This window comes from Orcinus orca, chromosome 5, assembly GCF_937001465.1.
Source record: "Orcinus orca chromosome 5, mOrcOrc1.1, whole genome shotgun sequence".
NCBI lineage: Eukaryota > Metazoa > Chordata > Mammalia > Artiodactyla > Delphinidae > Orcinus > Orcinus orca.
Genome location: NC_064563.1, coordinates 81,962,964 through 81,979,762, shown reverse-complemented (window position 1 = coordinate 81,979,762; position 16,799 = coordinate 81,962,964). Strand labels below are relative to the sequence as shown.

General features: G+C 37.9%; 2 protein-coding genes across 9 annotated transcripts in view; one reads left to right on the top strand and one right to left on the bottom strand.

The window, feature by feature from the left end:
- The window catches only part of SLC15A2 (solute carrier family 15 member 2), a 779,020-nt gene that overhangs the window by 558,197 nt on the left and 204,024 nt on the right, over positions 1-16,799 (top strand). The gene's annotated exons all lie outside the window — the stretch shown is intronic.
- GOLGB1 (golgin B1) overlaps positions 1-16,799 on the bottom strand; it is a 93,929-nt gene that overhangs the window by 30,392 nt on the left and 46,738 nt on the right. For all 8 annotated transcript variants that reach the window (XR_007477525.1, XM_033403337.2, XM_033403328.2 and 5 more), the window contains 4 exons: positions 14,074-14,188; positions 11,351-11,424; positions 3,869-9,072; positions 1,088-2,999 (listed from right to left, as the gene is read on the bottom strand). Coding sequence is in view for 7 of the 8 variants with exons in the window: in XM_033403337.2 (XP_033259228.1) it covers positions 1,088-2,999; positions 3,869-9,072; positions 11,351-11,424; positions 14,074-14,188 (7,305 nt within the window). In the remaining variant the exon portion in view is untranslated. The remainder of the gene's footprint in view (positions 1-1,087; positions 3,000-3,868; positions 9,073-11,350; positions 11,425-14,073; positions 14,189-16,799) is intronic.

Here is a 16,799-nt window from a genome sequence, read left to right as displayed (position 1 = left end):
AAGCTCCGTTCAGACCTAGCTCATCTCTTGGGTGGTCCTGAGGGAAAGGAAGCATAGTGTAGGCAGAGGTGACAAACTGCTGGCCTAGGCTAAATGTTTAAACTGATAGTGATTGAAATAAGTTATTGTACATGCAGCCAGTGGCTAAGAGACTAGAAACTTCAATGCTCATGAGACAGACTGAGAACAAGATATGTGGAAAAGAAGATTTGATGGACAATTAACAATACATTCAGTAAGTATGCAGAAGGGCCTCAGCGGCTGTAGCAGAGCCTGTATGCAATATCATTGAGTCAGACTGTCAGGCCTTCATGTGATTTATAACCCTGCCTAGGCTTTATGACTTGTTCATGGCAGATATAAAAGCCTCAGTCTCAAAAGTTCCTATAATTTCCCTACACGACAATTTCACAAAATAGAGAAAAGTGTTTTCAGTAACAACACATATAGAGAATATACATCAATTTTTGATTATCTACCATATGATTAAATACCCTTCTGCTAAAAACCATGGGAAATATGAACAAGTATAAGACATGACACATTTACCAAGAGTTTACAATTTAATTGTGGAAATAAAAAATAAGGGTATAGAAATTAAACACACACACACATACACACACACCCATATATATCAAGGCAATATGGGACAAAGGAAAAGAAAAGCACTAGGGAAGTACAGACAGAAGGTAATAGACAATCAAGCGGTCTGGAAATATAGCCAGAGGATTTGAGCTCTGGGGCAACCTTTAAAGAGTAGGAAATATGTGCCCAAAAAAGGAAAATGGAGAGGACATTTTGGTTCAGAGGACAATAACGTGGGTAAGTAGATCAGTTTGTGGGTGAGTAAATCAGTTTGGCTGAAATGAAGAGGATGAGTAGAGAAGCAGTAAAAGAGGATGCTGGAAAGAGAGGCAAAAACAAACTATAGGGTATTAAACCCAGGCTAAGAGGTTTGAATCGTCCTAGAATGCCCAGATAATATGAATAAATTTTTTTTATCATTTTCTATAAAAATGAAAATCAATTTAAAGAAAGTTTCAAAAACTCTCAAAAGAAGATTGGAAAGAGAAATCTAGATACTCACTAGTCGGTCTCGGTCATTTTGAAGTGATGACATAGCTTTTTTTAAACTCTGTACTTCATCTGGGCTGGTTGAAGGTGGGGCTGCAGACCTCTGCTTCCCTTCCTCCGACTTGCGGAATTTGTCCAGTTCACTCAACAGGCGATCTCTCTCATTCTGTAGACTGGCCATAGCCTTGGAAAAGGACTGCACTTGGTTGTAAGAGTCTTCTAGTTGTGAGGACAAGTGAAGCAGTTGGTCATCTTTGGATAGAAGCTGTTGGTTAAGTTTCTCAAGGTGGGGCAAGCTGTTATCCTCAGTGGTGTTAACTGGAAACGCAGCTTTAGAAACAAGAACATCTCTCTCTTTGCTTAAGAGGCCTTGCTCTTCTCTCAGCTGTGCCAACTCCTTCAGACTGGCCTCATATTTCTTTTTCAGTTCCTCAACTTCCTCATTGGCATGATCTCTACTATCTTGTAGGGAACTCATTGACCTTCCAAAAGACTGGATTTGTGCTGTGAGACCTTTATTTTCTTCGGTGACCATGAGTAACTTCTGTTCCATCTCTACCAGATCTCTTGCTAGCTCCGCCACCCTCTCTTCTGCTGTTTCAGTTTCATTTCGCATTATCCCTGCATCATGATGAAGATGCTTTAATTCTTTCTTCAGTTTATCTTCAATTTCACCTACCTTTTTGGCAGCTTCCTTCTGAACACGAACCAATTCCTCTTCCAGTTCTGTAATTCTCTTCTGAGACAAAGAAAGGGTAGTATTTAACTTCTCTACCTCTCCTTCTTTTGCTTTTAATTGGGCCTGGAATATTCCTAAAGTACCTTCTTCTTGCAAGGCTGTCAATTGTTTCTTTAGTTGGGATAGAGATACTTTTAAGTTCTCAATCTCTTTAGATAAACCTCGTTTCTCCTCCTGTAGGGCAAGAGAGAACCTCTGCAGCTCCTCCTTTGCTTCCTCAGACTCCTTGAGCTTTTCTTCTAATTTAGCATACTCACTTTTCACCTCCTTAGTCTGCTGAAGTTGAGCTTCAAGGAGCTGCTTTTGCTGACAGTCCTTCCTTGATATCACTTGGTTCAGGTCTTCTCTATATTGGATCAGTTCTGCATTGAGCTTGGCATTCTCAGAATTGAGATCATCCATATGACTTCTCAAGCATCGAATTTCTTCCTTCAGCTTATTATTCTCAGTAGCAGCATCCTGGATGAGTTGGTCTTTTTCCAAGATCACAGAGAGATGTCGCTCTTCCAGCTGTTGGTAGTCACCTACTATACGGTCTCGGTCATCCTGGAGAGAAGACATGGATTTAACAAAGGAATTCAACTGAGCCTTCTGTTGCATGTTCTCCTTTTTCATGTTTTTCAGTGTTTCCATAAGCTGATTGGTTTTGTCAACAGCTTTTTTGTTCTCTTCTTCTAAAACAGTATTCTCCTCTTCCTCCTGGGACAGCAGATTTTCCAATTCTTTAATTTCTTTGTCATGCTGCTGATGCAGTTCAGCAACTACTTGGACTGCCTGTTCCTTGGCAGAAAGCAGGCTTATAATCTTCTGCTCTTTCATGTTTATTTCTTCATGCAGCCTACTGGTCAGTTGTCTGGAGGCCTGAAGATCTGTCTCTAGCTGTTCATAACTGAACTTACAATTTTGGATATCAGCCTCTTGCTGCTTTATGATCCCTTCCAAATTTTCTTTATTTTCCTTATATTTTTCTAAAGAGTTATTTAAATCAGTTGACTGGTCTCTGAGAATCTTCATTTCTGATTCCAACTTAGCTAATTCATCCTGAGAACTATGGTATAGATGTTGAGTCTCTTCTAGCTGGGAAAAAAGTTCTTTATTTTCTCCCTGTAGAGTATCACAGATCTTCTGCTGAAGCTGGACTTCTGTCTGAGCTTTGGACTCCCAAATCTGCTTGTCATGTTCAAGCCTAGAAAAAGAGAGAAGGTCATTAATTACAGATTTCAAGGGAAAAGTACTTGATGCCTAAGGAACACATACTAAAACATGTACTCAGATCTACAAGTGAATAAATATTCATAATTGAAGGTGTTCATCTTTTTAATAAAGAGGTATTAGCTCTACTGAATGTTCTGTATTAAAGGTATATTGCACCTAAGAATTCGTATAAAAATAAACTCCACAGTATGTTGCTAATTTAGTGACATGACCTTGGACACTCTAAAAAGTGCCCCCAATTTTGTTCTTTGCTCTAGACAAGCTGTTGTCTGGCCCCTTAACGGAATAATCTTGGTATGAGAGGCAATGAGGAGACCTGTCTCAGAGCAGAAGGATCCTACTAAAAATGAGAGTACAAAGTGTGGGGGACACTGTTATTTCCTGAGCTTGAAAAGTGATATAAAATTGGAGTTTGAAGAAAGTAACTCTAGCAGGCATATGCAGTATGAATTTATGTGGAATATGAGGAAGAGAAAAGAGGAGATCGTTTCAGAGGCTAAGGCAGTAATTTGAGAGTACAATAATATGTACTATGGTAAAAATTCAGACAAGGATAATGGAAATGAGAAGAAAGGAAGAAATCTAAGAGATCTCTCAATAGAAAGATGGGTAGAGAAGCAGATGTAAATTTTTCATGTTAATACAAGTTGTAGCAGAAAGTCATTTGTAAGTCATTTGCAAGAGAGCGAGAGAGACAGAAGTGAGAGGGAATACATCTTCAGGGAGAATTTAAACCAAAATCAGTCCCATAATATTAAAGGGAATAGAAATAGTTTAAATAGAGACTTCCTTTGCCTTCAATTACCTTTGGAAGAGCAAAAAAAGTCATCATTCATTTACCTGGAAATGTTGATCTTCAATTCCTCCATGTGGATGGACATCTGCCTAAGCTGATCCTTTAGAACACTGAAATTCTCTTCTTTAAGTCTAATTTCTTCTTCTTTGGTTTGAATAGCAACACTGAACTTCCTCTCCCATTTCTTGGCTTCATCTATCACCCTGTCCCGATCATCCTGGAGGGAAGACATGCTCTTAGTGAAAGCTGCAAGCTGGGCCACAGTACTATCCAAGTTTTCCTGAAGTTGCTTAACTTCCTTGTCTTTCTTGTTCAAAGTAACCTGAATCTCTCCAAATGTCTCTTCTAAGTGGACTTTTTCTCTATGCAAAGCATCCAGTTTCTCTTGCATATTCTTCTTCTCTTTCAGGTGTTTCTCCTCTACCTGCTCCAGTCTTCGCTCAAGATCTTCATCCTTTTGTTTCATTTGGCTTTTAACTGATTCTTTATTTGACTGAAGCTCCTTTTTCAACTTGAAATTGTCTGCTAGGACCCTTGCTGCTTCACTTTGAGTGTCATCTAGCAGTACTTTGAAGCTAGCTAATTCTGTTTCTGCCTTCTTGCGATGTTCATTGGCTTGAGCCAGATTTTCTTTGGTTATTTCCAAATCTTTTTGGGACTCAGTCTGAACAAATTCTAAGGCCTTAACAGTTCTCTCCAGAGCACTGATTTTCTCTTGGTACCTAATGCAATCCTTCTGCAGCTGCTTTACTTCTTGCTGTTTTTCTTTTAACAGCTCCTGAAGTTCCTTTGCATGACTTTTATTGCCAGGCCCTTTCTGAGCACCTTGTATTTTCTCCATATATTCCTTTCGTATTTCTGATTCCACCTTAGTTTTCTCCTTGACTAACTGCTGCTTTTCTTCTTCCAATTCACTCACACACTTTTTAAGGTTCTGCATTTCAGATTCTAGTAGTTCATTTTTGATTTGGGCATCTGTAACATCCTGATAATAATTCCCAATGCTTCCATTAAGTTCTGCTAATTGATTCATAAGCCTCTCTTCCAAATCATCTTTCTCTTCCTCTGCTGTCTCCTTTAGCTTGGTAACTCTGGCAAGTTCTTCTTGGATTTGCTGATTTAATGAGTTTATTTTGGTTACTTCTTCCTGAAGCATTCTTAGTTCAGCATCCTTAGCTGATATTTGACTCAATAAAGCAGCTCTCTCATTTTCTAAAGTCTGGCTAAATTCCTTGTCTTTCTGCTTGTCCTCCTCTAATTCAGTGATTCTTTCTTTGAGCTGATCCATCTGCTGTAGGTAATTATTAATTTCATCATGTAAGCTGACATTCTCACTTATATCAGGCTTGGCACTGTTCTCTGAATGAATGGATTCTGAATTTTCAGACCTTGGGTTCATACTTGGAGAGCTTTGCTCATGGGCCTCACCTGGAGCAGACTGGGTTGCCTCTTCAGTGACAACCATCCGGTTATCATGTTTCTCAGTGGCCTCCAGGCTAGCTTGTTTGGATACATTACCTTCTATCTGATGCTTTAAATCCTGAACCTCTTCACTTAAAGAGTCCTTCTCCATCATTAAAGCCTCAAACTCCTTAGAAAGGGTTTTATACTCTGTTTGGACCCTTTCTAGTTCCTCCTTCATGTCAGAATTGGAAGAAAGAAGTGCTTCCATACTATCTTTAGATGTACCTCCTGCAGGGTGTACCTCTGCTCTAAGCCTCTCATTCTCTTCTTCCAACTCTAGGATTTTCTGCTGTTTAGATTTAGCAAACTTTCTCATCTTTTCTTTCATCTCCTCCATTTCCTGTTTAGCTTCCTGCAACTGCTTTTCTGTTTCTTTCTTGTTTCCTTCTGTGCTTCTTAACTTGCCGTATAGTTCTTGCTTCTCTTGCCTCACAGTTTCTACCACATGCTGAATCCTTTCTGCCTCATTACTAACATTCTCATAGGACTGCAGAAGAATTTCATATTCCTTTTGTAACTCTTTGTGTTTCTCTTGCCACTCTGTTATTTCTGCAATCTTAGAACATTTCAAAGATTCAATTTCTTTCACTAAGTTTTCCTTGTCTTCAGTAAGACCCTCCAGAGCTAATTTCAGACTTTCACAAGAACCATTGAGACTTTGATTTTCCATTAAAGATATGTCCATTTCTGCAATGAGTTTGTCTCTTTCTTCCTGAAAAAGAGCTAACTTGCCTAAGAATATATCTTTCTCTTTATTTTGAGCAGAAACTTGGTTTTCCACATCTGCCAGAGACTGGGTGAGATGTTCAATGTTATCTCTGGCCAAAGACAACTCCTCTTGGAGACGTTTGTTTTCTTTTAGTACTTCTTTTCGGGAAATAAGGGCAGCTTGCAGTTTCCTCTGTATTTGTTGCTTTGCTTTACTTTCTTCTCCAGTCTCTTCTGGTTTCTGCTTCATTTCACAAAGCTCCACCTGTAACTGCTTTATCTTCTCATCATGTTCTTTGGCTTGCATTTCCAGTTCTGTATGCAGAGCCTTCACTAAATCCTCTTGTTCTGTTATCTCTGTCTGTACTTTAGTAAGGGCTGTTTCCTTCTCACTAAGCTGTCCAGAAAGGTATCTAACTTCTTCTTCTTTTTTGCTTATGAGTTTTTGCAGTTCATCTAGTTCAGGCTGTAATTCTCTTAAATGTTCTAATCCAGTGATTTCTAGTTGACTGCTTTCCAGTTGTTGCCTCAGGCTTTCTGTGTGGGCTTCAGCTTCATGGGACGCTGCCTTCAGACTCTGGATTTCTAAATTCTGTTTATTTATCTGCTCTTGTAACTGAAATACCTCTTCTGATTTTTTAGTCAGCTCACTTATTGTAGAGCTAACCTTCAACTCTAACTCTTCTTTCTCAGTCTCTGTTTCTTTCAGCTGTGTCTTAATCTGGGCAATAGCAGTATTGCCCTGCAGACCATTTGTATCTCCAGGATGAGAAGGCCAGTCTGGGTACAAGTCAGACTCTGAAGCAGGTTGAGCAGGTTGCTGCTCTGTGGCTTTGAATAAAGGTTCTTCTAAACCTTGAGTGGGAGAATCTGGAACCTGCTGGCCACTGCCTGGGAGTTTTCTGTCCGAAGATTCCTTTACTTGAATCTGTAGTTGCCTTAGTTGGTCCCCAATGTTCTCATTTTCCTTGCTTTGCTCATCAAACTGTTCTTGCAAGCGATTATAGTCATCTTTCTGATGCTTGAGCTCCTCCCGAAGATGTCTTTCTTTCTCCTGTGCCTTTTTTAGAATCACCTTGCGAGAGGTTAATACTTCCTGTAGCTTCTTTTGAAGTTGCTCCTTTTCTTTTTCAAGGTCCACTATTTTTTCTTCCAGTTCTGGTTTCCAGTGTTCTCCACTACCTGCACCAAGTGGACTGATGGCTGCTGCTACTTTTACAGGTGCTGCTGACTCTCCATCACCTGCATCCTTGTTACCTGTGGTTAACTTTTGGATAACTGTTTGGTTTTCAATGATTTCTGCTTGGAGCAGATCTATTTGGTTTGTCTTCTCTTGCAAATTCTGATTCATCTGTTTGACCACAGCCTGTAACTGTTCTTCAGCTGCTGCCTTTTCTTCCAAATCCTTCCTTATCTGCTCTAGTTCCACTTCCTTCTCAGATATTACCTGTTTTAAAGATATTACCATTTCTATTTCTCGGCACTTAGAAGTCATACATTTTTCTGAGTCTTTTTTGCTTTCTTTATCTTCCTCCATTTCCCTCCTCTCACTCTCACTGAGTGGGGTGTCTTTCCTGGGTTCATCTTTCACTTTGGCCAATTCCTCTTCTAATCTACTGACTCTCTGTAGAAGTTCCTTTCTGTTAACAAGAGCAGCCTGGAGCTTTCTTTTTCTCTGCTCACTTTCTTTCTTTACAAGGTCTAATTCATACTGAAGTTCTTCTTTACTTATTAGCCCTACTGGGTTCAGCTCATCATAATTCTGTTTAATGCCAGAAACAGTTTCTTTATCTTCTTCCACCTGCTCTTTTTTGGCCTCTTCAGCTCTGGATAATAAATTCAGCTGTTCTTTAAGAGTCTTAATTTCAACCCCAAGAGAAAACTTCTCTTCATTAAGCTGAACCATTTTCTCCATCATACTAAAGCTGATTTCTGTCACTTGCTGATCCTTCTCCTTGATGGTTTGTTGGAGGATTTCCACATCTTTCTTTTTCTCTAGTAAGAGTTGGTCCATTTTTGCTATTTCAAGTTCCTTCTGTGAAAGAGCCTGTAAAAGTTCTTCCACCTTATTTGAGATATCCCGCTCACGGTCTGCCCCCTCGAGCACTTCACTTTCCTTCTTCTGCAGCTGGCTCTGCAGGCTTTTGATCACTGTACTCTGCTCGGAAAACTGAACCTGCACATCATCAAGTTCGTTCTGTAAAACTTCAATCTTTACATCTTTAGTTTTGGCTTCTATGCTGAGACTGTGGATCTGTTCAGTGAGCAAGTTGTGATGAGCAGTCTGGCTTTCATAGTCAAGTCTTTTTTGCCTTTCTGCTTCTGCAAGGTTCACTTCCAGTTGCTGTACCTGAGCCCTCAGTTCCGTTACCACACTAAGTTCCTTCACCTGAGAAAGAAGTTGGTCTCTTTCTTCAGACAAAGCAGTGAATGCACTATTGGTGTTTTCAGCATTTTTCTTAAACTCTTCAATCAGCTGGGTTAGGCTGCCTATTTCCTTAGCTTTCTCATCTAAATTTTTCTCATAGATCTCTTCTTCTTTATGAAGGTTTAGCTCAAGCTCCAAAATTTGACCTTTTAGCCTTTCCAATTCATCCTGGTGATACTGACAAATACCTGATACCACAGAAGGGGATTTATCATCATCATCCTGCTTTGCTGATTTTAATTCCATTCCAGTGTCACTTAAAGATATTTCCTCAGATGTTCTGTGTTGGTATTTAGTGTTTATCTGTTCTTCTTTCTCAGTTGTTGGAAGACCGCTCCCTTCATTTGGCATGGGGGGAAAATGTTGCCCTGTATCTTCAAGCAATACTGTCATTTTAACTGGAGGTATTCCTTCACTCTCTGTCTGTTTCATTTCTTTTTGGTCAGGGACCTCAGGGTCACCGTCTGCCCTTTTGCCTTGAAGCTGCAACTTAAGGAATGCAATCTCCTCTTGGGCTTCTTTCATTTCCAACAATAAAGTGGATAGTTCTTTATGCTTCTGAGAAAATGTGTTCTCCAGGACATCTTGTCCACTTTCCTCAGCAGAAGAGCTGCTCTTGTTGAGCCTGGCAATATCAACCATGCTCATCTGTTTTTAAAAAAAGAAAGAAAAAGCCTCAATCAAATGTTTTATAGAAAAGAGCCTAAGTAGGGACTTCCCTGGTGGTTCAGTGGTTAAGACTCCGCACTCCCAATGCAGGGGGCCCAGGTTCAATCCCTGGTCAGGGAACTAAGATCCCACATACCACAACTAAGCCCTCATGCCACAACTACTGAGCCTGTGCACTCTAGAGCCTGTGCACCTCAACTAGAGAAGCCTGCGTGCTGCAACGAAGACCCAGTGCAGCCAAAATAAATAAATCTCCAATATAAATAAATAATAAATAAATAAATTTATTAGAAAGAAAGAAAGGGAGGGAGGGAGGGAGGGAGGAAGGAAGGAAGGAACGGAGGGAGGGAGGGAGGGAGGGAGGGAGGGAGGGAGGGAGAAAGGAGCCTAAGTAAAAACTGGTATTTTGTGCATTTTCCAAAACCTAAAACTTTTCTGTCCAAACCTTCCTAACATAACACTGCTAAATACTTTTAACATCAGTTTTCCCAACTTGGACCTCTGAGGGCATCCTGTCAATGCTGCACTGAGGTCATGTCATATTCATAACACTTAAGGAAACCTGAGACTCATTTTCTAAATATTCCTCACTTGGGAAACTTTTCCTTCAGATTAAAACTACTTATTTCTCCTAAGAACTGCTTAAAAATAAAAAGGGAAGCAGGAAATGAATTAAATTTTTGTTTCATCCCATGCCAAGGAGGAAGTTAGGGATTCCTTTTCCTAAACTATCTATTGAAATGGGAAGTATTAGATAAGACAGCCATTAACAGACAAATATCAAACAAGTTGATTGAGATAAATTGCCAGGATAAAATAATCAAAAAGGAGTTCTGTTGGGGATTGGGAAGAGATTATGGACCTGTTTTACAAAATATTAACCAAGTTACTATTACAAGGATTACTGTGTTAGACTGCTCAATCCACATAAATTATTCTATAATTGTTTTCTTGGGAAACAAAACCAGTGAATCTCATGGCAAATTTAGTATTTTATTAAATGAGTTTGGGGACATGGGTCCAATCCCTGGTCTGGGAAGATCCCATATGCCACAGAAAAACTAAGTCCGTGAGCCACAACTACTGAGCCTGCGCTCCAGAGCCCGCGAGCCACAACTACTGAGCCCACGTGCTGCAACTACTGAAGCTTGTGCGCCTAGAACCCGTCCTCCACAATAAGAGAAGCCACCACAATGAGAAGCCCATGTACCGCAACGAAGAGTAGCCCCCACTCGCCACAACTAGAGAAAGCCCACGTGCAGCAACGAAGATGCAACACAGCCAAAAATAAATAAATAAATAATTTTTTTAAAAAAAGGAAGTTACATTATTCCCCAAAGCCATTTATGAGTCTATCACTGACTTGTTGATTGGAAGGACAATTAAACACAGTACAGCTAACAGTAATCTTAAATCAGCAGAATATTGAGCAACCATACATTTCTTACAGTAATTTTTAGGTTATAAAAAGCACCATTCTCTGACAATACCCTTTTTAATATAATCCTAAGTGAAACTGTGCCAACTGGGGAAGGGGATTTGGGGAGAGACTAGAGACTTTATCTAATCTCTTCACTGAGAAACTTATCTGAGATGGGCAAAGAAGCTGAAATAAATGATAACCTAGCATGAAAAATGGGTTATCAAATCCCAAGCAAGTGCTACTGTACTTGCGTTGGTTCTGAACAAACAAAAAAATTCCAAATATTTAGAAACAAGTGAGAGTAAAAGATAAATAATAAACATTACAACTCTTAAACCTCACTTTCCAGGTAATGTAATTCTCTATCAACATTAGAAAATTGCAGAAAAGCTTAGGTTTGAAATTACCTCCCTTTGATTGAGCTCATATTCTGATTATTTTAAGAATGCATCGGTCTTCCCTGGTGGCACAGTGGTTAAGAGTCCGCCTGCCAATGCAGGAGACATGGGTTTGAGCCCTGGTCTGGGAAGATTCCACATGCCACGAAGCAACTAAGCCGATGCACCACAGCTACTGAGCCTGCGCCCTAGAGCCCACGAGCCACAACTACTGAGCCTGCACCCTAGAGCCCGCGAGCCACAACTACTATGCCTGGGCACCTAGAGCCTGTGCTCCACAACAAAACAAGCCACCCCAATGAGAAGCCCGCACACCACAACGAAGAGTAGCCCTCACTCACCGCAACTAGAGAAAGTCCACGCACAGCTACGAAGACACAACACAGCCAAAATAAATAAAATAAATCATTAAAAAAAAAAAGAATGCATCACTTACCTCACTGACTTCTCTATCTGCCTCTCCAGTTCTCTTCTGAGCCTCTAGGAGAGTAATCTGAGAAGCCAGTTTTTCTGAAAGTCACAAAATAAATATCCTTAGAAGATAAATGTAGAGTGTTTGAAAAAAACAGAGGTATGATTGTGTATGTGGCTATTTGAGATGCATGAAATAACCAAGAGGAAAGAACAGATACAATAGTTTGGGGGAGATAAAACGTTTATTTTATTAAAGAAGTTGCAAAAGAAGATGAGAAGATGAGATATAAGATAGAATGGTACTAGGTGTTAATTATTAACCTGAGTGAAGTATAATAAATAGTGGAAGGCTTTAAAGGGAATAAAAATGCCAGAGCATATGACAAAAAGCAGCTATTTCTGTGGCATAATTTGGGACTTCTAGGGCAATAAATTTAACTTAATTTATCTATAACCCTCTGTATCCATATTATAATGTATTAATATAGCACTTATAATGTCTTCAACATTCTTTCACATATATTCATAAGGACGTCAAATTTTAGCACTAGAAGGGAGCTATCCAATCTCCTCAATGACCATATGAGGAAACAAAGAAATGCCATGACCTACAGCTAGTTCATAGAGCTGGGATCAGAATTCAGTCTTCTGAGTTCCACCCCATGTTTACAAAGTGTGTATTTAAAAACAGTAGTAGTACCTTGGAGGATAAAAATATTGAGTATTAATAAGCCCCCAAGAAGTTTATACTCTTTCTGAGAAGTTAAGACAAATATACTAAAGAAACAAACAAAAGAAGCATATTTTTTACACTACATCCAAATGTCTTAACGTGACCTACATGATTTGACCCCACTTATTCTACAAACTCCTCTGCTTGTACTACCCCTTTTTTGCTCACTCTAATCCCAAGAACACTGGCCTTCTTTCTGTCTGCAAACATATCAAATTTATTCATACTTCAGGGTGTTTGCACTGCTCTTCTCTGCTTGGGATTCGATTTGCTCAGCCTCTTTTTGCATGGCTGTCCCCTTTTCATCATTCAGGTATCAAGTGCTCAGAGAGGCCCACCCTAACCACTCTGACGCTACTTTCTTCTTCCCCCAGGCACATGTGCAGTAGCCTGTTCTATTTTTATCCTAATACTTATCACTCCCTGAAATTTTCTTATGTATATACATGTTTATAGCCTGTCTTGTCCTCTAATATGTTCAGAGCAATATGCTTAGCAACTAAATTAGTGCCTGGTACATAGGAAAGGCACCATAGATATTTGCTGAATGAATGAATGAACATTTATGAAACGAATTCAAGACTGTATATAATATGTTCAGACATTTCACAAGATTATTTGAGGAAGGAGCACAGTGGCAGAAATGGAAGCACAAAAGGTGAGTTTAATAGAACATGACTCATAAAGCAAAGGTAACCTATGAGACCAGACCCAAAAACTAATACAGAAAACAAGTCCAGTGACCCCTGCAGGAAAGAACAAAGAGAATGGAACTCACAGAACCTCTAAACCACAGTGAGCTACATGAAAGTGATAGGGACTGCTTGCAAAACTACAAAATAAGCATCACGGATAAGATCTCAAAGAAGTATTTTCAGTGGGTTGAATAATGAACTGAATTTGTGGCGTTCTTTCTTTATCAGCAATGGTGGGACTAGTCTAATAAAGGTATACGATCCCTAGTTTATAGCTAAGTGGAACTGTAAGATGGTTAAGTTGGAAATATTGGCTATAGACTTTAGGAAATGGTACAAACTTTATTTGGTATTCATTCTCACTCTTAAAGATAAAGCATGGTAGTCAGTTACTCCAGGATAAAATAGATAAGTAAAACGTTATTAACTAGAAGTTATTAAAACCATAAGGTCCTTATGAAGCAGGTGACAAATGGAAGGAGGTATTATCTTCATTCTTACTAACTCTTCACACACAGTCCAATAGAATAAAGTGCTAAATTTAGTTCAATCAAACAAAACTTTATTCAGCAGCCACTCATTTGCCAGGTACTATTCTAGTTCCTGGTAAAGCAAAAGACGAAAAAAAAAAGGGCCCCTGCCTTTGAAGAGCTTATACTTTATCTCTAAAGAGCTTATAATATAAGACATAAAATTATAAATAGATGATCTTAATACAATGTTAAAAGAATGCAATTTGGAAGCACAAAAATGCATTTAACCCAACTTTGGGAAATTAGGATCGACTTCCTGAAAAAGATAATGGCCTAGTTGAGGCCTGAAACATGAGTAAGAATTAGCCAAGCTAAAGAAAAGGGATAAGGTTCTAAGCAGTATATACTATGAGCAAAAGCCAAAATGGTTTCTACCTCTGAACCTTTATTTATACTGATCTCTATTATCTCACCCCACAAATTTATTACTGGGAAAGTCTTTTCTCTCTTTATTTTGGCTATTTAAAAATTCATTGTCTTATTAAGGTCCTATTCAAGCCATACTTCTGAGAAGATTCCTTGGCCACTCCAAAATGAATATAATACAGATCTCCTGCAGCATCTATAGCCCATACTGTAAAATGTTATACTTATGTAAACACTGGTATTGTGCTTAAATTGTTTAATGTGTATTAATCCTAACTTCACTAATTACCAGCCATGCTGTCTAAGATCTTTATTATCATAGAATCAGAGAATCTACATGTTATACATATATAGTGATAAAAGTAGAGGCACTTGTGGGTTAAGAAGTCAGAGAATTATGGTTTTCATTTATACGTACCATTCTCAGCTTTCAGCTCCTCCAGCTCTACAGAATTAAAGAGCAAGGCTCCCTTTTCATTCTCTAGTTCTACCACTCTCTTCTGCAAAAAGGCAATACTCTCCTCAGTGACTGCCTAAATTGTAGAAAGACAACAAATTAATGATTCTCCAGTACAAAACTCTCATACTAATGTCCAGACAGCCTCTGGCATTTTTGTCTTCTAAAAGTTCTCCAGCCATGAAAATACTTTTAAAATAGCATCTACTTATCTGCCTAGGTAACCTTTAAAGTAATACTTTTCATCTGAAGACAGAAAGAGAAAATCTTTCACACAAATTTGCAATTCATTGGCTTTTGAATTTAAGACTGAAGTCTGGATTACAAAGAGAGAAATTCCAAGTCTACTGCACATGAAAGAAAATTTTCAGAATCCAAAAAACTAAAAGTGCATTATGAGTTCTGGAAAAACTTCAAGTAATCTAATATATGTGTAATTGGAGTCTCCAAAGGAAGGGAGAGGGTCAAAAAATATATTTGACTAATTAACAGCAGAAAATTTTCCAAATTGACGAAAACTATAAACATAGAGATTCAAAGTCCAAGCAAAAGAAACATGAAGAAAACTATGCAAAGGCACATCATAACCCAAGTGCTCAAAACCAGTGATAAAATCCTAAAAGCAACCAGGAAAAAAAAAAAAAGACAAGGATGACAGATTTCTTGTCAAAAACAAAATGCAAGAAAAAAGATAGTAGAGTAATAGCCTTAAAGTACTGAAAGAGAAAAAAAAAACCTATCGATGTAGCTTCTCTAGTCAGCTTTTAACAATATCTTTTAAAAACAATGGAGAGATAAAAATGTCTTCGAACATACAAGAGCTATAAGAACCCATCACCAGCAGACTTGCGTGCTCATGACAGTACACCCACATTAAAAGAAGTCCTTTAGGCAGAAGGAAAACAAAACCAGATGGAAATATGAAACCACACCAGAGTTTGGCAAAATTTAGAGCCTTCCACCTGTTTTTGTAAATAAAGTTTTATTTATGGCCTAAAAGCCTAAAATATTTACCATTTGACCCTTTATGGAAAAAGACAGCCAACTCTTGATCTATCCTAAAGAAAAGTACCAGAAATGGTAACTGCAATGGTAGTTAAGATTTATTTTCTTATTATTTGAATCTTCTAAAAGATAAATGACTAAACAAAAATAAAAATTTTTGTTTATAACATGTTATATTTTTGTACTTTTTGTTTATAATATATGCATAAGTAAAATAATAATAATATAAATCCCAAGAGTGAAGAAATAGAAGTATATAATTGTAAGGCTTTTATTCTATACTTGAAGAAGCACAATATTATATGTAGGTAACTGTGATAAAAATGCAGACTATAATCCCTAATGCAGTCACTACCATAAAATAAAGAATTATAGCTAATACGCTGAAGAGGGAGAAAAACAGAGTCATAAAAAATACTCAACCAATTTTTTAAAAGGAAGGAAAAGTAAAAAAGTAAAAGACAACAGTTGGAAAAATGGAAAACAAATAACAAGGTGAGAGACTTAAAACTATATCAACGACAACATTAATGGAAATGGTCTGAACACTCCAAGTAAAAGGCAGAGATTGACATACTGGATAAGAAGTAGGCTCAAACTCTATGCTGCATATAAGCTTTAAATATAAAGACAAAAATAAGTTAAAGAGTGAAAAAAGATACACCATGCTAAAACTACTCAAAAGAAAAGTGGAATAGCTATATTAATATCAGAAAGAACTACATCTCACAGCAAAGAATGTCACCAGGGATAAGGAAGGTCATTTCATAATATCAAGGGGTCACTTAATCAAGAAGACATAAACATCCTAAATGTCTAAGCCCCCAATAACACAGCGTGAAAATACATGGTATAAAAACTGATAGAACTGTAAATAAATCCACAACTATAATATGGGATTTCAATAATTGAGAGGCAGAAAAGCAGCAAGGACATAGTACACTTGAATAAGACTATCAATCAACTTTACATGATTGGCATTTATAGAACATTCCAGCAAACAACAGCAGACTACATATTATTTTCAAGTACATATAGAACATTTACCAAAACAGACAACATTCTGGGCCATAAAACAAGTCTCAATCAATTCTTAAAGAGCCAAGTCATATAAAGTATGTGCTCTGACCACAATGGAATTAAAATAAAAATCAATAACAGAAAGACCTCTAGACATATGACTCCCAAATATTTGGAAACTAGGTAACCCGGGGGCAAAGAAGAAATTAAAAGGGAAATTAGTATTGTGAACTGAATGAAAATGAAAATACAACAGAACTTGTGAGACACTGCTAAAGTAGATTTTTTGGGGGGAATTCATAATGCAAAATGTCTATATTAGAAATAAGAAAGGTGTCAAACTAATGGCCTCAGCTTTCACCTTAAGAAGCTAAGAAATGAGGATATCAAATCCAAAGTAAACAGAAGAAAGGAAATAATAAAGATCAAAGTAGAAATCAATAAAATAGAAAACAGAAAACAAGGCAGAATCAATGAACTCAAAGCTGGTTTTTAGATCAGTAAAGTTAATAAACCTCTGGACAGTCTAACCTGTGTAAGAAAGAAAACACAAATTACCAATATCAGAAATGGGAGAGGTAACATCACTACAGATTCTATACATATTAAAACAATAATTATAGACTATTATGAATAACTTTATATAAATTTGCCTACAAATT